Source organism: Opisthocomus hoazin, chromosome 7, assembly GCF_030867145.1.
Source record: "Opisthocomus hoazin isolate bOpiHoa1 chromosome 7, bOpiHoa1.hap1, whole genome shotgun sequence".
In the NCBI taxonomy this organism is placed as follows: Eukaryota; Metazoa; Chordata; class Aves; order Opisthocomiformes; family Opisthocomidae; genus Opisthocomus; species Opisthocomus hoazin.
Genome location: NC_134420.1, coordinates 11,667,147 through 11,689,044, shown reverse-complemented (window position 1 = coordinate 11,689,044; position 21,898 = coordinate 11,667,147). Strand labels below are relative to the sequence as shown.

At 37.9% G+C, this 21,898-nt stretch overlaps 1 protein-coding gene across 1 annotated transcript in view; it reads left to right on the top strand.

Moving 5' to 3' along the window:
• Positions 1–12,050, top strand: part of PARVA (parvin alpha) — a 70,424-nt gene extending 58,374 nt beyond the window's left edge. The window contains exons 9-13 of the mRNA XM_075425961.1: positions 246–307; positions 984–1,052; positions 2,698–2,799; positions 3,545–3,617; positions 7,031–12,050. Coding sequence (XP_075282076.1) covers positions 246–307; positions 984–1,052; positions 2,698–2,799; positions 3,545–3,617; positions 7,031–7,107 — 383 coding nt within the window. The 3' untranslated portion in view covers positions 7,108–12,050. The remainder of the gene's footprint in view (positions 1–245; positions 308–983; positions 1,053–2,697; positions 2,800–3,544; positions 3,618–7,030) is intronic.
• Positions 12,051–21,898: the final 9,848 nt, after the last annotated feature.

Genomic DNA, 21,898 nt, shown 5'->3' with positions numbered 1-21,898 from the left:
CATGATTATAGGTAATCAAAATCCTACTTGAAAATAGTGTTTTGTATAAATAATAGAGAATAAGATGCTAGCAGCTTGTAGCAAGAAAGCGGTATGCAAAATACGTGGTACTTGGAATACAAAGAGACTATACTGAAATCTTTTGCTGACTCTGTTGCCTTAAATGAGTATATGCCTTTAGAAGTGTTTATTCGGCATTTGGACAATTGCTGCTCAGTATATTAACATCTCTGAATGTTTTTCAGAAAGAGATGCATTTGATACTTTATTTGACCATGCTCCAGACAAGCTCAATGTAGTGAAAAAGGTTGGAAGGTTTTTATTTTTAAAATACATAACGTGTGCATATGCGTGCTTGCGTGTATCTGTTTGTACATAATGTAGTGAGTGTGTATGTAAATAATATATAATTGGTATAGTTTGCATACATTAAATACAATTAAGCTTTATGCTTAAACAAATACACAAATTCATTATTGTAATGTTATTTTTTTATTAATGTTTACCAACATGAACTTAACTTTGGAACACAGAACAACATGTAGTTATCAAAGTTTCCATCAGAAAGAAGTTCTCACAAAGTGCAGAGCCCAACAGGTAGATTGAGTGTGCTGATGCCAAAGAGGTATCCAGTTTACAGCTGCCAAGGCTCTGACCTGGGAATATTTAGGCTGCTGCCAGGTTTGAATGGAGTCCAATTACCCACTTCCCTATAGTCTGCTGGAAGGGTTTTTTGAAGAGTTACAACGTTTAAACGGTTTGTTTTTATTTATATACATCACGTTCATTTTATTTCTATTGTTCATTCTTGGGGAAAAAAAAAAGATTTTTTTTTTTTCGTGTCATGTTTCAGTTTTAAAACTTAAAAATTGTGTTACAGTTTCTTCACTCATGCAGATTCTTTTCTGAATGAAGTTCATACTGCACGTATTGAACTGCTGCCCTACTGAATAGGTCTTCACCACATTATTTTTATATTTCAGACTCTTATCACCTTTGTGAACAAACATCTCAATAAATTGAATTTGGAGGTCACTGAACTGGAGACCCAGGTAGGATTTTACAGCCTTTCTTAAAGGGGAGGGATATTTGTGCTATGTTGTGAACTATGCCCCTAAATTTATCCAGAAATTTCATTGAATTGTTATTGACTGAACTCTAAGATATTATTTCAGCGGAAACCCTTCAATTCTGAATATGCTGGTATGAAGAAGACCCTCACCAATTAAGCAGAGAAATCATGAGGGCAGCTAAATTTATCTAAAACAGTTTTGTACTTCCATTAGCATAAAAATTAATTAGTAGACGCTACCTCTTGGGCACTGCCAAGTGCTGTAAGCAGAACCTGTGCTTGTTTTGGTCAGGAAAGAACTCTGTTTGCTTGGTTTGATCCAACGTTGAGCTGAACGGTTGTTTCCTGCCTACCTTTACACAAGCATGCAGTCGCATGGGATTACAATGACTCTATTCAGTGGGATATGTTCTTGAGACTAAAGCTACTCAAGTGTATGGGCAGCTGTACAGTTGAGCTGCAGGCTTGATTGCACCACAGAAATAATGTGGGACATGGTCTTCTTTCTTGTTCTTAGCTGCTCAATTGGCTGGAAAGAACCTAAAAGAAAAGCTTAATCCTGCTGTATTAATACCTCCCCATGTGAACAATTGCAGCAGTTATCATAAGAAAATTATAAAGTCAGGCAGGCAGGATGTATCCACACTATCAAAAAAACCCAGGTGTCTTCAGGACAGGCTTTATTTTATGTCTTGATTCAAGTTATTAAGAATCTCTGTTTTATTTAAATAGCTATCAATCTGATAGAGATTTTTCAAAGGTAAAATTAAGATTTCAATGGAAATAATGTGTAGGGACTTTCAGAAAGGTGTTCCCTATGCCTGCTTATTGCATTGTTTACTTTTGGAAAGAATGTTTTATTCAAATGTACTGAGAAACCCCTTAAGCGTTTATCCGAAATGGTATTCCCTAAGATGAGAGGTCGTATTTCTTTTAGTTGAAAGAAAATTATCTACCTCAGGAAGTTGGTGGGTTGCTTCAGATAACTCGGTCTGATTGTGAGCATGTCTCGGTGCACTGAAAGACCTGATGCCACAGCAGTAAGAGTGAGAGGCCTTCAACAAAATCTTAAGGGTGTTGCTGGGTTTTTTTAGGCAGAAATGAACATCTATCATAGCAATTGGATATCTTCTATCTGTAATTACATACACTTAAAATTAGGTTGACACAAACTTGCAGAACATGGATGAAGATGATTCTTTTTTCCTGTATTTCTTCCTATATACTGAATTTCAGTGCAGTCATGAGATTGCACCTTCAGTCTGCTTTTCTCTGCTCAGGGAATGCATGCTATTTGAGAGCTTGAAAGGTGGCTGTTCTGATTCCCCACGACAAGCAGAAGAGAAAGCAAAGGCATAGATCAAAGCCACCGACCACCTCTCTCTCCAGGAACTTTATTCTACATGTGTGTTTTAGCATTAGATCAGTTTTGGAGAAGCCATAACAGAACGTACTAACTAAATAAAAGGAATCAAAGAAGTGAGATGAGATCTTTTAGTTTCAATTTAAAATATTTGTATTAGTGGTTTGTTGACAATTCTGCATTAGACAATATATATTGTGTTCATGAAGCAAAGCAATGAGTTATTCTTCAGAAAATGTACTGAGAAATGTCTTTTTTACAGTTTGCAGATGGTGTGTACTTAGTCCTGCTAATGGGTCTCCTAGAAGGTTATTTTGTTCCTCTGCACAGCTTTTTCTTGACTCCTGATAGTTTTGAACAAAAGGTAGTTATATTTCATTTTCCTGTTAAGAACAAGCATATAAACATGTCTAGTAGTACGAGGATGACACAAACTTTCCACATAAGTTTGATGTAAACAGCTGAAATCAAGAAAGGACTGTACTGGGTAACGATTTCCAAGCATTTTTAAGATCTCAATATTAATGCTTATCCAGAATAAAAGGGAAAATTATATTAATGATGGGGTGGTTAGTAAGTATTAACTGATTTTGGCGGGCATGCTGTCATTGAACCAGACTTCGTGTTCATTAAGTGTATAAAGAATTATACACATGAATTGATGACAGAACTGATTTTTTGTGCCCAAAATCCAAGAATTTAAGATTTGAAAGGTTTCATGTTTTTCTGAAGCATGAAGACAGATATGTATGATGTGTCATTTTAATGCCAACCATTACCTCAGTGTCTGTTGCTGTCCAGGCAGTTCAGCTCTTTATTCAAGGCAAGAGCACTTCATGGCCCATTATGGTCCAATTTTTAAACTTGAGGGAGGTGGGCTATGCTTACTTGTAGGTAATTTTTTTGGTGGGTAAAAAAAAAAACACCACAAAACAAAACAATGGATTGTCTGGATTCCGTGGACCGGATCTTCCATTGATACACAGAGCCCTGACTGTTTTTTTTCCTTCTGAGCATCTGGGTCTGCAGCTTTAAATACATCTTGTTTTGACCATTTATACTGTACTGTATATAGTTCAAAGTAATGACTACCTTTATTCTATTACTAGGTCCTCAATGTATCCTTTGCGTTTGAGCTAATGCAAGATGGTGGATTGGAAAAACCAAAGCCAAGACCAGAAGGTATCCATTCTTTTTATATATACGTATCATCTCCTTAAAAATTTGCGTTGGATCCAGATCTTATCTCATAGTATTATGGTATAGCTAAATGAAGGTTAAAATGCTAACCCAAGAGCAACAGGCAAGATCCTTTTTGAAGTGCTCAGGTAACTCTGTGTTTTAAATGGCTGATAGATATGCTTCTTCAAATATTGCAAGCCTTCCTTTCTTGAATGGCCAGGCAGTAATACTCAGGCATTTACTGAAAGAAAAAGAATACCGTTGTGAATGGTGTCACTGGCAGGTATGAATTGCTCCATTCTCCCCCGTCTCACATCTTCATACTAAACCTCAAGTATTACAGTGTAATTTACAAGATTTTCACAAAAGAGGTAGATGTTGTGGAAGAAGAATTTCAAATGGTCACGTAACTGCCTTTGAATGCAGGACATAATCATGCATATTTAAATTAGATTTAGAGCTAGAGACTGAAAGTAAAATCTGTCTTCAGGGAAGGTGAAGGTTTTGCTGCTGGCTTTAACAGGACCAGAATTCCACTCCTGTTTGCTCATACAAACACAGGGTTTAAATCCAGCTTTTCGGCCTGGATATAGGGCCCTTGATTCACCATTTTATAGGGTGCTCTTGTGGTTCTTCCCATGAGAAGTTACTACTTCTTACCATGCAGGAGCTGGCCGTGCAGCTTCTGCTCCAGTCTTCCCAACAGGGGTGGAAGGTGGGCTTCTTCTGGTAACCTATAATAGTAATCAATATATATGTGTTTTAAAGACCCATTGCAGATTCACGTGCTATGGTGCGCACAGTCTTCCTGCTGTAATATGCGATTGTCATTCCCTGAGGAGTTGATGCAAGCTAATGCTCAGAGTTTTACTTGTAATGGTAAGGGCTCTCTGGAGATTCAGGCACACATCACTGAATCAAGTTCTGCTCCATTCCACTTATTTTTCCATCCCTCCCAACTTCCATATCATAACAGCAGCAGACATATGCACACACACACAAAATATGTTGGTATTGAGCCTATGCTGTCTATGCATTTAATGGGAGCTACCCAGTCTATTTTTTCACTTCTTCTGATTGCTTGAACTCTTATCCACAGCCATGCTTAACTAAATCAGTGGTGACTGTATCACAAACTTTTATGTTTGAAATAGTTGAAGAGAGAAGGGGGAAATAGTGAAATCTAGAGATCCAACTAAAACAGAGAGTATGTATGATCCCGTACTCCCCATGGAGGTTAAAATTCTTATGGCATTTAATTTTTCAGGTATTTATTGCGCTAGGGGACAGCTAATTTTTCCAGTATAAATCAAGCCATAAGGATATTTCAGCATATATAAGACATTTCTTGTGCAATTATTTCAATGCTTAATATGAAACTTCCTGCCCAATGTGAATGGAAAAACACATCTGTTTTATGTGTTGTTACATTGGGCACAATGCCCGTGCTTAAAATTTCCAGTGAGCAAAAGAGTATTGAAAAGGATCTTACCCTAAATGTGTATACTAAATACTCTTTAAATTCCTACACTGTTTCTTTGAGGTCTTGAGGAAAAAATATGCTGAAAAGTGCTTTAGAATATGAAAAACATATTTAGTGGAAAAAAGAATCCGGTAAAGTAAATGAGTATGAAAACCAATGATTTTTATGGGGTCAACAGTTTATTTGGGTTATTTGCAATATAATTGAAAAGGTATTAAAAAGCTTTCTGTGGCCTTTTACTTTAAAAATGGCCAGAACATTAATTTACTGAGTCTATAACGATTTCATTTGCAGTTTGAGCTTTTCAGATTACTTCTTGAAATGTGTACATCAAAGCCAAATTCAAGTTTCTCATTTTGAAAATTGCAAGCAGTAAAATGTTATGTGTGTTGGTCAAACACATGTAGCAATGGAAATAACTCATCTTTCTTCAGGAGCGTGCTTCTTTTTGGTTTGGACCTTTCTGTGGAATTCTGTTGTGGTGGTGGAGTCTTCTGGTAACTTTGCAAAGACCTGTCAAAGTTACCTCTTTATTCATTTGAAGTTCCATATTGTGAGAGGAAGGTGTTACGCAGCTTGCTGCTGGCCAGGAAGAGGAAATATCCCGAGTTATAAGCAAACAATATTGCAGAGTACAACATGATGTTGTGGGAGCAGTGTGTCCTTCCTGTAGCTTTTGGCATTTTTCTCTTCATTTAATACCAAGCATTTTTGATCTGATCTGTTAAGAGACAGAAAACCATGTGGCTGTGGTTTCATGACCATGCATAGGCTCAGCATAAAATTTAGCTTTGAGTATTTTCACCCTTTGTCCATGGATGCCAGTTTGCCATGTAGGTAATATCTTCAGCTCTTCAAAGTTTGCATACTTTGGGGCATCATGCATAGGTTTGATTAGATTCATTCTTCAAAGTATAACCCCTTCATAATCTGTGAGAAACATTCAGTGGAGATAAACACAATGGCAGAACTATCTGATGATTATATACACAATTTACTAGGCTTACTCGGAGGTTTTGAAGATAACAGGAGTATGCAGCCTGTCTGCTTTACACCTTCATGGCCAATTCCAAGAACTAAAGTTAGGAGATTGAGTTCCTATACAATCAGCAGAAAGAGATAGGACAATTCTAATTCTATTCTAGTCTGTCCTTTCAGAGGGCAAATCTGAGTCCCTACTTGAGATTGAATATTCCTTGAAGCACTAGCATAGAATGCTGCGGTAGTAGTTGTCAGTTTGTTTTATAGATTTCTTGTGAAATAATATTGACTTTCTCAACAACTTCTCTTGGAAACAGCAGGTATTCATTAGCTTTTTGTTTCATATAAATCCTTTACTTTAGATGTTGAGTTTCTAAGGACTCATTCAGCCATGTGCATCAGCTAACCCAAAGCATTCTCAGAAGTATCTTTGAGGGGCACTTGTGTACCTAGCTTCTTTAGATCCCTTAGAAAATTTAAACTTACCTCTAGCTATCTTGCTGAAATTAGGCCTAGTAAGGGATGTTGCAGCCCAGAATGGGCCAAGTCCTGCAATTCTTACATAAGAGTTCCATTGGTTCCTGCCTGATAATTTTTTCAAAATTACTACTTTTCAGCCACAAGCGACTGAAGATTCAGTCATGCAAGTACGTGTATCCTAAGCACAATTTGTCTCGTGGGCATCTAAACCTTGGTTGCATTTCTACATCAGCGCCATTAGCCACTTGTATCCCTAACTGAAAGTGTCTGAAATAAGGATTTTTGAGTTGCCAGTTTGAAAACTGTGCTTTATTTATGTTTCTGCTCTTTCTTACTATCTTTGTGATTCTACTGTTCATGGATATGGATCTGAGCAAGGAAAGGGAGTAGAGAAGAGGAGCTTTTTCTGACTATGTTTTTGGGCTAATTAAGTTACTAATGTTTTTTTCCCCCTTGTCTTTTTTTCTAGATATTGTAAATTGTGACTTGAAGTCTACACTGAGAGTACTGTACAATTTGTTTACCAAGTACAGGAACGTGGAGTGAAGAATTGATTTGGGACGTAAAGGAGCGTTAGAAAGAAAGGATCATAACTAGCGTATTTTTCATCGATATTCCTCTGCATCGTTATCCTAAAAGGAACTAAACAATTTATCTGAAGAATTTTTAATGGATTATTCTTGCACTACTATTTTCATAGTAGATTTAAAGCTAATATAAATTATGAATTAAAAAGTTTGCAGGAAGGTATTTGGGTATAATCTGGGAGAATTCATGTCTCAGTAATGACTCTCCTCACACTGTTTTGTAGTAGGTGAAGCAGGAATGAAAAAAAGATTTAGTAACTTTTATTCAGATCAGCCTTTGGAGTCAATCATAGGAAGATTCAGCACTGTGTATCTATTTTAATATTTTTTACTTATATCTTTTCTAATTTGAGGATTTTCAATCCATGATAAGATGGTTGCGTTCTAATTATGGGAAATATGCATAGGGAGAAACAGTTAAATACTCTTGTTCAATTCGCAGCTAAAAAGAAGAGACTTTCTCAAGCACTTAACCTGATTAATTTATATTTCCAGTGCTGTTAGGCTTGAGTTTTATGGGCACAAACTGAAGTGGCTACTCATTCCTTTAGACTTATTATAATGTGATACTCTGCTTTAAATATGTGTTACTCAGCATTCTGCATAAGCACATTTTGCAGCTTGTCACTTGGATTTGTTTGAGGAAGAGATCTTTTTTGCACAGTACACATTTCAGGAAAACACACCGGTATAATATGATTTCCCTATAATATTTGTGTTATTACATAGTATTGAAAGTAAAAGAACAGCTTGTTTTTAGTTTTAGTAGTTTAAACACAGGATTACCAGGTTGCAAGTATAGATTTATTGCTAAACAGGGATTTAGAATCTGTCCTTTTGGTTGATTTTATGATGAATGTATTTTGCTGCATAATGCCCAACACAAAAAATAAGATTTATTTTCCAGAAACATTCCTGCAGCCTTTCAGATACAAAAGCACTGCTTTTAGGTCAAAACTACTCCCATCTGCAAAGACTCCATTACAGCGTAAAGTTCTTTTGTCATTTTACATGGCTATAAAGAGTACTTTTTTCTAATTGTAACCAAGCATGGTTTTAACTTAACAAAGACACAAAAGAGAAATGGGAGTTGATCCTTCCCTTAGACTTGATATCAAGCACCAGTTACGTTTCCATAAAGAAGCTAATAGAGACTGCCTGACACGAATGTTAATCATCAAAAACTGCAGTAGCATAAGTTGAGAGTAAATTAACCGTTTGCTAGAAGTCTTGATGTTAGTATTAGATACCTTTCTAAAACAAGTGTTCCAATGCAATCATAGATTCTTGGGATCCTGGGTTACACAGTAAGGATGACTGTTTAGAAATCTTTGGACTGCTTAGTGCAGGAAGGAGACTTGTTAATAGTCATCCAGTTATGGCAGAACTGGCATAGGTGAAAGGGAAAGCAATCTGTCAGCTCTTGAGTCTGTTCGTCTGAAGAAATGCATTGTTGGCAAGAGCAGTCAATAACAGCTATACATTACGTAGTATATAAAGCTTTACACATTTTTCAGTTTTCTGGGGCTCTTTTTTTTTAATGTAGAGTTTTCCAGTGCAACATTAGCATAAAGGGAAGACAAGCAGTTATGTTTTGTCTTGGATGAACACTAACTGATGTTTAATAACAAGATGATACTGACTACTGTTGGGGGGCCACAGAAATTATTACTTTGAGAAGTCAATATCAACTTTTCCAAAGGGAAGTCAATATTTAATTCTAAGGACAATACCTGGATGTTCTCTGAACTCAGAAATTGTTATCTGATTGTAATAAGCATTCTAAATATCTTTATTAAAATATTTTTTACCTCTATTTTTAACTGAGTTTCTGAAATCAGAGGTGCAGAAAATAACAATTATTTGCCTTTTACACAGGTCAATAACTGGACATTTTGACCTTGGTTTTCATTGTATCTTTAATATCCAAGGAGCTAAATGATAGGAATTAGCGAAGAATTTTTTGAGCAAACTGAGACAGAACTTCTCATGTATATACCAGCAGCAACTTCAGCTTGTTTTAGTGTTTTACATGTAAGTTTTTCATTTGCACACCTAGATTGTAGTAGTTGTAATTGTTAATTTAAAACTGTATGATGGTTTTTCTGCAAATCATGCTCAGCTGAAATATTCTTTTACATCTCAGTAATGCCAAAACATTTTGATTGCCCTTGTTTTCAGGAGTGCACTTTCTTTAAAGAGGAGATTTATATATGTAAAGGAAAGAGGTTAGGAACAATGAAACTGGTTTATGTCTGGACTTGAAAATAGGTATTCCTGTGCTATATTGGTATAGCACTACTGGAGATTGTGAAGTCTGTCAGACTCCATTTTCCGTCCTTTAAAAACAAGAAACTGAGACAGAACGATGAAATCTTCATGCTGAAATACAGTTATGCAGAACATAGAAACATTTAAACAATATCCAACCTTTACACAATTATCTATCCTATGGTAAGAATTTGTGTAAAATAAAATCTGCTATATAAACAAGTGTCCTATGTATATATAGACCCATATGATAGTTTTAACACGTTCACACAAATAGTATATGCTGCCATGTAGGAGTGGGTCACTGCTTATATTTTTGACAGTGTAGATTTAAATAGCTATCAGATAACTATGAAATCTAATATACAGATTATATCTAATATTTATTGCTTTGATACAGAATATTATAGAAATATAGAATACTACTGTAGACAGTCTGATCTTCAGCAATCAATGTAGGTCAGCTCCTTCCTTCAGGAAAGTGAAATCTTCAGTTAGCTGGGCCAAATTCTGCTGAACACCTATGATGCTTTTATTCTTGATACACAGCAGTGTATACTGATGTACAGCTGAATGCAGAATTTTCCTCACCGTTTATATTAAGATATAAGTTGTTTAAGTTTTAGGTCAGTCCTGGTTTTATTTATAATTACTTTAAATGATTAAATAGATCCAAATCAACGGATTTAGCCCATGCAAGATATGAACAGTCCCCTGGAGAGGACAGTTTCGCTGTTGGTCCCAGAGGGAGCCTCTGATCTGGAGGCTGCTATCTCAGCATTTTGGCTAGGTTTCTAAAGTCAGGTAGGATGCATCTAAGCCATGGCCTTAAGATCTCATGGTGGTATTTGGATCTCATCTGCCAGACCAATTGCTTGTCTGTTGTGCTCTGTCATATGAAGGCCCACAGGCAGCTAAATACACCGAAAACTAGCAGATTAGTAGCCTGCCTTGAGTAACAAATAAACAGTAAACATTGCTGCTGCTGGGGCATTATGAAACTGCTGAAAGAACAGAGTTTTCTGTGCTTCTCTGACTTCTATGCATCCAGCAATATGGTATCCAGACTGGTTTTGTGGTTGGAGATAGGCATCCCCTACCAATGGATCCTGGTATGCTCTGTCAACCACACAAAGCTGTTATTTTTTTTCAAAGGGGAGCTACAGCTTCTTTAATAGTATGTTACAAAGAAGTTGTCAAAATAATTACCTGAATTCCTAGTATCTTGAGGTCAACTCCTTTCAGATTTCTTTCCCAGCTGACATTTAGTTGCCGCAAAGAACAGGCCCTAGGAAAAAAGGTATTGAAGGAATCTTTGCATAATTTTACCTGAGACATACATAAAGTCCAGAATTGGATTGCTCTATATTTCCAATGGGGAACAGGTGCAGAAATTTATTTTTAATAAGAAATAAGTTTCTTATTAAATGAGCTGACTGCAGAATACCTAGTTCTTACATTTCTTAGTCAATAGACATCTTCCTGTTATAGGGGGCAGCAGCCCTTGCAGCTGCATTGTTCAGAAATTCAAATGGACCAGTGAGTACTGGACAAGGTCCTAATCTACTTCAGTTGACTGTGGACCAACTTGCTGACCGGCATATCTCCATGTAAACCAGTGGCGTTAAATCAACAGAGCATTTGGCCCTTTCTGTTCTACAGAGGGTTACAGTACTTGGGAATGGTTTACATTCAGGCAGACTATATTGATTGAGGTAGATGCTTCTTGGTTGACTTCCATTCTTACTTATTTTCTCAAAGTGTGTTTTTTAAATTCATGTTTCAGATTAGCACATACCTTACTGCAAGCCACAGTGTTGTAAGGCAGAATGGCTTTTAAAAGTAATGGGTTTTATTTCATTAGTAAAAGATATATATTTAGTATACTAAATACTAGCTTTAGGTCTAGTTTTTGTTATTCCTGTCTTCCTGTCAAAACAGCCTTCATGAATGGCCTGTGTGTGTGCCAGGCACCCAAAGAGACAACAGTGCCTTAAAGACCTCTTGCAAGATTTTTCTACACTGTTACCCAGTAGACTTTTGTCATTTTACTATAAGAATAAGGGTGAGTTTTCTCTTCACAATGGAAGTACAATTATAGGCTGAAGAAATCCTTGGTAGAAAGTTACAATTATTTAAAGGTATTTTGTTTTGATGGATTATATGAAAAATTGAGATAGCAGCACCAAAATTCCAAAATTATGCATACCTCAGCATCCACAGATTTTCCAAAGAGATTTTGAGTCATTTAACATTCACTAGGGCTATGTATTTTGACAGTATTTTCTGTGTGACTATTTCTTATTGCATTAATGAGATTTTCTTTTCTGTCCAACAGTTTAGTACTACACACTCTTCAACAATGTTAGCGTCATTGAAATATTTGGTTCTGAATATCAAACTAATTGAGAAAAAAATATTTGTAAAATTTGCTTCTTAACATGTGTATCTGAAAATAATGATTAGTTTAAATTAAGCAGCATTGCCTTCAACTGCAGAATTAGTAGCTTCCACAGAACATATTTTATGTATTATGTAAGTAAGAGACACACTATTGCTGATTTTTTTTTCCTGTGCTTTTTTCTGAAACCTTTGTTATGATCCACAATAAAATTTGCACCTGAAAATCAACACCGTATATTGTTGTTGGGTCAAAGTCTGAGATGTATGACAGAAAATTAGGAAGGCTGTATGGTTTATGTTCTCAGAGCTTCCAGACCTCTCTATGCATCTGACCCATTCTCAGTTACCTCTTTGTGGGTGTACTCGGTGTTTATTATTATCTTCTGTGGGGGCTGGTGACAGCTGAAAGTGGGTTGGCAAAAACAGCCGTGTAAACATATGCTTGAAATGATTAACAGCAGCAGGTCAGGAAAATGCCACGTTTGACTCAAAATATCAAAGTATACCTTTGCTTTAATATTACTGTGCTGAACACTTCAGTAGTGATACTGCAGCTGGGTGTAATGCAATTTTCTGCAGAGTAGTTCTGTTAATTTGAAATTTAACAAAATGTTAGTGAAATGCTTAAATTAATTAAACTGTCAGTTTCAGAAAATAACTGCATTTAGGAAGACGTTAAGATCTGTTTTTTTTATAAACTTGTTTTTATTGTGACCCTTTAATGCAGGAACTTCAGTGCAGAACTTGGAACCAGTCAAAAATATAGGCACCTAAAGTGCTACAGATCAACATTTTTAGCCACTGAATTACTGGAATGAATCCAGAAGCAGGTATTCGATCTTTAGGTCTGCTTGTAAAGCTGGAACCACCAAGCAGAGCTGTCTAATCAACAGGGAACACTAAGGACAGGGTGAGTTTTAATGTCATTCTTCAATCCCAGCCTATTAGTCAGGTCTGGAAAGAAGTCTCTGTCTGCTTAGGATCTTAAGCCTCACCATATGCACTTACAGCTTTTGCCCTGAATTTTACAGATTTTGTCCTGAAGAGCAAGTAGACTTGCTCTTCTTTAAACATTGCAGTACAACAAAAAGGTCATGGTCTGGCTACCTCTATTTCTTCATCGCTGTTCACACAAAAAGTACAAGATCTGGGTTTAATGCCCTTCTGCACCTGTGGGAGTTATTCCTCCTCCTTCTTAGAAGAGTGCTGTAACCTGCAATATGAATGTAAGGTGATACACTTTTTTTTTTAGTGTTGTCGGAGGGGCACTGTCAACATATAAGCTGAAGTTGCAACTCTGTGTATAGAGTAATTCCACATTAACTGAAAGAGAGCAGAAGAGGAAGCATAACTGGTGATTAGGTTGTTGAAAGGGTGGAAAAGGATTTGAGGGAAGAACCTGTCTTCTGGCCCTCCTGTAAGGCCTGCTTTTGTATTTTAGTCAGTCAAAGGGTGCTAAAATACCAAAATACTTTGAAGAGGAACAAGGACTAACATCGCCTCTGTTTCAATGCAAAGTTCCTGCTGACCTTTGGTCGCTCTCACTGCTCTGCTCCAGGAGTCTGCTGTCAAAGCAGCTCCAAGAGAAGATATTCCTACCCCACACAGCCTGCAGCCTGAGTTAGGTTTGCATTTCCTCAGTTAAAGCAAATAATAGTTTCACCCCCTCTTTCCTACCTGCTCTCTAGCCATTAGATGAGCTCACATGGGAAGGTGAGCTCCACATCCTCTACAAGCTGTGTTTCAGGAAAATGGCAGACACAACTGCATTTTGCTTGTAAAGCCAGTTGGGGTTTCCTGGGCTTTTTCTGAGCACAAGTACTGGACAGAGTGCCGCATCTCAGTTTTGTATCCCAGCCAGATTAAAACTAGAACCACTCAGTCCCATTGAGACTGGGGCAGCTTCGAACATGTGCAGGCATGAAATGCTACGGATTTTTCAATTGAAAACCAAGGGTGAAATATAGATGGCTTCAGAGGGAGGTGGGGCTCAAACAGATTTCCCAGGATTGCAACCTTGGTGCCTGTATCTGTGTGAAGAGCAGAAAATCTGCCTGGGGCCATGCCCCTTATATGGGCTGCGGAGGGAAAATGGGAAGGGCATCTTCTGCTTCCCTTCTGAGATCTCCGTGTTGTGGCAGACTGCACAGACTGTTTCCTGCTTGGCTCAGTTTAATTTTGTTGGGAATAAGCCTGAAAACATCCTTTAACTATTCCTCCCTCTCCTGAATGTTTGCACTGTTCCAGTTAGGTGAAAATTAATACTAAACTAGCATGTTGAGGCTCTAAAGTCTTCAGCTGTGACTAATCAGCACCATCCCCTGCTTAGGGCTTTTGATGCTGGGAGGAATGAACAGTGCTGACTGTAGTCATGTCTCTGAATGATTAGTCCATTGGATCACATGCCAGATTTGTAACTGTTGTATTAGATGAACAGATGAGGGCTATTAAATTACGTGCAGGGGGAGAGAAATTGCTGTGACCAGAACTTTTTTTTTCTTTTTTTTTTTAATGTTATTTTCTTTTCATTTTTATTTTTCTTTTGGTTGGGTGGCAATACCTAGGTAAGGAGGGAGTACTTATATTCCCGTGCGCAGTGTGAAACTTGGAAGGTGCTGAGGACTGTAGCCTCAATTCAGCTAAAGACTGAATTAACTTTAAATATGTGAGAAAAGTCCTTATGGTTTCTTTGAGTCTGTTTTACCTAGAAAGGCATAAATATTCGTACCAGTGTGGGAAGCCTCAGTCACATTTACACTGAGGCCGTCATTGTACAGTCTTCACATCCTAGCACAATCCTATATAATTACACCCACAAAACCATTACTTTTAAGGCCTGCTTTCCTCAAAGGATCCCTTATAGCCGCTTTGTTAATTAGCTCATAGAAGATATATGCTACTTGTCCACTCTCGTATTCATTAAGAGTTTCACTTGCATGAGGGTTGAAAAACCAGGATAATTTATGTCTTCTCTTGTGAAGCCCTTGGAGATCAGGTAACTAAATCAACTGCAGAGTAGTTCTGCTGTCTGCTTTCAACCTTGGCACTAAGTTTTAGGCAGATACGACTCAAGTGTGCTTATTATTGCTGTTTGCTTTATATCCATGCCTTCAGGGTTTGCTGCACTAGCAGTTCCATGAACCTATGCTGTGATATGGTACTTGTCTTGAAACACTCGCAGCCGTGCAGGAATGTGGGAGGAGGAAAGCTGTAAGTAAACTTCTCTGACTTTACACAGAAGATCATGATAGGTGTGGATTAGGAACCAAGTTCCCCTTTATGTACCCTATCTATGTCTTTAAGTTGTGGTTAAAAAAAGGAGCTAGAAAGTTACCAGTGAGGCTTGTGTGGAACGTCAGTCCCCAAGGGGAAAATGACCAGAGGAGTTACAAAGGCTGTTAGCTTAAAAGATTACCAGGCACCCTGTGGTAAAGCTGTAGGTGCTCAGCATCAGGCTACTGAGGCAAGTAAGCGTGTGGGTTTGTTAGATTGCTTAGGGATGAATTTCTCCCATTGAAGTGCTGCAGGGCCATCGACTAGGAGGAAATTGCCAGCATTACAAGTTACATGCATGTGATTTAGACTTTCCTCTATATCACAGTAGCTTAAACACTTTCATGTGCGTATTGTTACAATAATAGAGTCATGAAGGTGTCAGTCCTGGATTTCTAAGCCTTCTGTACCTCCAGATCTTTCTGAACTGTTTGTAATGGCACTTGAATAGACAGAAAGGACATCATTAGAGCAGATCTGTAGTCTTAATTGCATAAAAAGCTTGTACATCTACTGTCTGAAACCAGCACTCGGTTCAAACAGTGTCATAACCTCTAGCTTCATTTTTTCTATGTTATCGGGACAAATTAACCCATTAGCTGTACAGACTCTATTGTGAGTCAGAGGTATATGACTCATGAATAGAACAGATTTCTATTCTGGTTTTAATTAACTTGGCCTCCACCCAAATCCTCCTTACAAATGAAAGATACTAGATTAGCTGAAGTCTACAATACATCTTTATGGTTTGTGCTAACTTACATGTGTATTTTTATGAGATAATGCTACAAAAAAAAGATTCCCATGAGCGCACTAGCTTAAAAAGTAAGCAACATGAGTGCCTTATTTGACAGACTGTTCAAGTATTGTAGTTAATCTTGTATTGTAATTAATCTTGTTTGTTTGTTTGCCTTGCAAACTATAAGAGAACAAAACAAGAAATGCGCAGTTCTAACACTGGGAAATCAGTCCCAGTCTGGATTCAGAGGAGTGGAAAACACCTTTGCGGTGGTTACATTTTCAACAGAAGTACAGTCTTAAGTGGCACTTCCCTTTGTGATTTTCATAGTTTTGCTATCTGGGAGCTGCATTCTTTCTTTCTTTTTTTCTTTTTCAAGTTAAAATGTAAAGATTGAATTGATCAGGATCCGTATCAGTGTTTCTAATTGGGCCACTGTGCGTTCTCTTAATAAAGCAATACCAAAATCAAATAAACTCCTTAAATATAAATTTCAGAGGGGGTAATATGAGCCGTTACTGAGTGTAGCCTGTCAAAATGGAAGCAATACTAATTGTATTTACACAGTTTTAAAAGAATTAAAACAAAAACAAGAGAACAAAACCGCTCCTCTCTGACCCTCACAGAAATCAAGGCCTGAATCTTACTTGACACTAAACTTTCTGCATGGCACCTTAGGGACACTTAATGCAAATGAGAAGCAGGCATACAGATAGCTGGTGCAGCCTTCCCACAACACCGCGATATCTAAAGAAACGAGCACAGAATAAAGGCAGAGGGTGAGGGGAAGAGTGAGAAATGTATCTTTATGTGAGCACTTTATAATTTGCAACATGCTCATATAACACAATGAGGGTGGGCCAGCTGGCCGTAAAATAACCTAGACTGATAAATTAATCAGGAGTATGCTCTGTGTGCCACCAACTGTCCTGTGACTAATAAGTTAGTTTTCTACTTCGGCAGGTTCCATGAGTTTACTTGTAGCATGAAGAGGAGAGCTGGAGGAAAAAGGTCAGGTTTTAAAAGGGGCTTAGTCTGAGGGGCTCTGAAATGAAAACTTGATTGTCGACCACTACTTCCCAGACTCTGCAGTCCTACAGTTTAATTCCAGTTGCTTAGAGCACTTAATCAAGATCTCCCTTCGACTCTGCCTGCCACCAGTTAGTCCTGATAAAGCCCTAACTCGCCTTCTCATTGCCTAAGTGGTGACATTAGGACTTCCATCAAAGCAAAGAAATTAGAGGTACGTAGCAGACTCAGCTTCATTTAGCCGGAGCTCCATGGCCAGATTCAGAGATTTTTCTGCCTTGAAGGGGCATTGCCCTCCCATGCAAGAAAGATAGTCTGGCAATGAGTTTGCTACAATATGCACTTCTCAATCACTGTGGAAAGTTACCAGATTGGTAGACAGCAGATTTAGGGCACAGATTTATCTACTGATATTTTGAACACTTAACGCTGCTTTTCAGGAACATACATATTCCTCAGTTGGAAGTTTTGAGTGTTAATTTCTGAAATTCCGTTGCTGATAACTAGAACTTGCTTTTCATTTTTCATTAGCCACAATAGATTTTCCGTGCCCATGTTGTTTGAGGTTGGATTGCCAAAACTGTCTGGATTCCTGTTTTATGCTTACAGTAATGTCCCTCCATTGAACAGAGCTCTTTTCTATGATCCACCAGGGTGCAGAGCATTATGTTAAGATAGGATACTAATGGGCAAGCTTCTCTGAGGCAGCTCTGCCTCCTTTCGGGATATGTATACAAGGAAACCTGTGTCAGACCTCAGGATGTCCCTGTTACCGTGTGTGCTTAGTGACGGAAAAGATGCAGGGCTCTCCTTCACTTTGTGGTTAAGAAAATTACGTGTAGTTGTACTGCTAGAAGGGGGAAGAAGCAGTTGTACCCTGATGTGAGATAAGAGGATGGATCTTGCTGGGGCAGCACAGTCCTAGCACCTTTATTGATCTCTTTCCTAGCAGACCTGTAACTTGCATTCTGAGCACTGTCAGGAGATAAGCTGAACTATCTTGTGTTGCTGGGTCTTTTGCATGTACCTTAACACCTTAACCCCAGAAGTCTTGTGATCCTTTGTCCTCTTCTCTGGTACCACACAACCTCACCCAGTCATTTTGGTATCAAGACTGTAACTTCTGCTGCTTCTAAGACCTCTTTTCCAATGTCTTAGTTACCCAGGCAGACCTCTGGGATAGAGGGTTAAACCACAGTGAGTAACACCAACAGAAAACTTCTGCTGTCTTAAGTCAGGCAAAATTTTCCACTAGGTGAATTCCCCCGATTAAAAATCAGATTTGTTCCAGGGAATCAAGACACGCCTGTTATTTAAACGCAATTTCTCTTTTATTACTGGCTTATTAAAACTTACCATTCTCTATTAATCAGCATGTCTTAATTAACATAAAATTCCCAGGGTCTGGTACAATTCCACCACCCACAGTCCAGTGCTATCCTGCTTGTTTCTATTTAGACTACATATTGCTAGAGTATGTAGGATAATATTGCATGCTGCAATTATTTTCAGGGAGGACTGTGACACTTGGCCTTGATCTTGTCTTTCTCTAGTACAGAGCACTGTAAGTATACTGTATTTATTTATAACTTGTTGGGGGGACAGCAGAGGCTGTCTGACACTATGCACTCTCTTTCTCTTTACGCTGTAATTCTCAGATGGAGCTCTCAGGAATTACAGGGAGGAGAGCTTTGCCATTTGGAAAAACAGTTGTACAATTTAATCAGAATACAATTTTAGCCAACTAGCGAGTTCAATCAGCCAGTCCAATTATGGTGTGGGTTGAGCAAGTCTCTGTGCTCAAGGTTCCCTTGAGTTGCTTTTAGTTATGAAATAAAAATAAGAAATTATGTCAGTTATACTCTGTTAACTTCTTCTAATCATACAGCTTCCAAGAGTATATAGCAGCATAGCTTTGCCTAAATTAATATTTGGCATCTCACCGCTATGACTAGGCTTTGCCACTGGTTGAAAGCTAAATTGAGAATGCTCATTTCAGGTGGCAAATTACATATGTGCTTGTCTATGGACTTGTTTTAACCCTTGCAAGACTGCAGGGGAGTACTGTTTGTCCAGTGCTAAAAGAGCAACATCAGTTCTCCCATCACCATCTAAAGAACAACAGACACTTTCCTGGGTGCCTTGCCCCCTCCATTGGTTATTTCCTCCTCGACTGACTTTCCTGAGATTTTGTATGAGCCTTTCTACCAAATTTTTCCTACCTACTTTAACCCTTCAGAAATTCCAAGCTCCCAAACCCTGCTTCATCTGATCATCCTCATAACCTGCCTTATCTTCCGGCTGTCCTTTCTCCCTGGTTAAGGTAGCTGATCAACCCAACAGCTAAACAATCAAAATGCAGCTGATCACGCCATTGTCTAACCAAAAACCTAAAACCTGGGTTTTTTTCCATCTGGTCTTAAGCACTGTGTCATTCCTGTTCCTTCTCTCCAAGCAACATTAAAAGCTTTGAAAGGTTTCTTTATCTTGCTGCGTGTGACAACTGATAGAGCTTCTTATTTCTATCATCAACCTCTCATGTTCTATGGACACACTCATGACACTTCCCCACTCATCCCCCTGCTATGATTTTAAAAGGTAGGATTGAAAGGGCATATATCAATTGGTTTTTGCCACAATCCAGCACATTCTGCAGCATAATTTGCCATACCTTTTTCTTCTTCCCTAAGGATTATTCTAAGATAAAAATTAAAATTGTGACCGAGCAAACAGCCTGTGGCCATTGCTTCATTCATGGTTGGTCAAATACATGTCTGTTCACACAGATGGCAATTTAGTGACTGCACAATATGGAGAGTATGGCTGCTTGTCTCTGCCGATTAGATTGCAGAACAATACTAAGCCAGAAAAGTGCTGGGAAAACCTCAAAAGTGCCTGAGTATGGGTACATGCCAAATATTTTGATTTCTTGTATGCACTTAAATAAGTCAAAAGAGAAAAAGCAAAGACCTAGAAATGTGCTATTGTTCATTCCCCTCCCTCTAATTCTCTGATCCTGTCCTTTTAAATGCTGCAGTCTTTATTCACTCTTTACTCTTCTTTTCATCCCTCAGCTGCAGAAGCATGCCGCTTTGCATACATGGAAGCAAATTGTTGAAAACAGTCACACTGTTGCATAGTGAAAATAGGATTTAAGGAATTAACTGAACTTCTTATAGAGCACATGTGAAGATTATTATTTGGTATTCTGCAAAGTGAAAAAATCAAGAGGTTGCACATGAAGTTGAGTTGCATCTGCATGTCTCTCTCTGTGATACTGTTGGTTTCTTAGGCCCAGATGAGTGATAAAACCTGCTTCTATACTATTGTTGTTATATTCACCTGAGGACAGCTTTATCCACTGATACCCCTCTGAAGCTTCGCATTTTATGAAATAAAAGTTGTGTATCTGTGTATCTAGAATAAAGTCCTCCCTGCTCTGCAGAAGATGAAGTTGCTTTTCTCTAAATTGTTTTCCTTCTCTCTAGCAAGTCAAGTGTGCTTTCGAAGCTTTGCATGCCAACAGACTCTTCGTATTTATTGCAAACCCAGTGATAGTCTTTTCTCAACATCACTGGACATGGGGCAGGCCAGACTTCCAGAAAACAGAAACAGCATTTTCTGTTAAGTTACACTCTGAAGTAGGTAGATTATATGGTGTGGTCTGAATTAAAGAAGTCAGAGATCATTGTGTAACGTACTGAAATAAAACTGTATCTGAAGATGTATTTTGCTAAGTATAAGTTAGGTCTTAACATTTGAGAATGATTTGAGTGTTTAAGATAGCATGAGAATTAATTCCAGAAACAAGATATAATCAGTTTACCTTTCTTGGCACTGTATCTTGCTAAATGTAAAAAAACTCCTTTCGTTTACTATGTAATTATCCTCATGTTTTTTTTGAATGAAAGCATAGCAAAGATCACATTTCTGGCACATTTGGGAGCAAAACAGTTAAACTGCTAACAAATAATGTTTTGTAGTTTGTATGAGAGCCAAGAAGATTAATGAAATGTTCATGAGAGAGTCTGGCAAGTGGCCACATTCCTATGGGAACATTGCTGCAGTGAGGTTTAACGGAGCATGAGGGACATTAAGAAACAAATGTGTGGGAGTTTTGGGGTGAACTGTAAATGATCAAGAATCTAGTAAAACTAGATATCATGTATTTTACCTTTGAGGCTTTCCAGTGGATCTCTGTGACATTTCTAAAGTCTGTGAGGAAGATGAGCAAAGTGCATCCTCACTGGGTTTTTTAAGAGCAGCTGTCAAACACTTGAGCTCTACTGACTTCTTTGAATGTTACAGCAGATGTAAACTCATTAAACAAATAGCTACCAGAAATAAGTCTTTTAGCCTGACCAGAGTTTTTGTGTAGAAGCTCCTCAATTTTAATGCTTAATCTTGCCGAAAACTTGCATATGCTTTTAATTGCAAAAAGCTGTGTTAATTTAATTCTTTTAGACAAACCAAGGAGAAGCCGCATTACTACAGCATTATTTCTATTTCTGCTGCACCACCACCTCCCCTTTCGCAGCAGTTGTCTCTGAAATATATCCTTACTGACCACGTGAATCCACTAACACAATGTATTTCAATTAAGTGAGTGAATGTTATGTTTAATCAAAGATAAGGGAACAAGCTAAGTTTCCTCATTTAAGAAGAAAAACTTTTATCAGTCAGATTGCTAACCGCACAATGCTTCTTTTTGCCATACCAAAAGACAAATTAAACAGGAAGCTATTAATTTCTGTGAGAGCAGGGCAGGCATTGAGAGATGTGTGGACTTTACAGTATGCTTTTTAGATGTTTTCTAAATTAGCGTAAATAATCATTAATGATCATCGTGGATAGCTATGAAAGTGAAGGAAGTCTGTATTCTTACCTTTCCACTAGATGGCAATGGTACATGGTAGTTACGTGTACTTTAGTAGAGGAAATCTTTAAAAACAAAAATTTTATGAGAGCTTTGAATATCTCTTTAAATGAGGACAGTTGTAGTGTTAACATGTGCTGCAACTGAACTGTCTTGGCA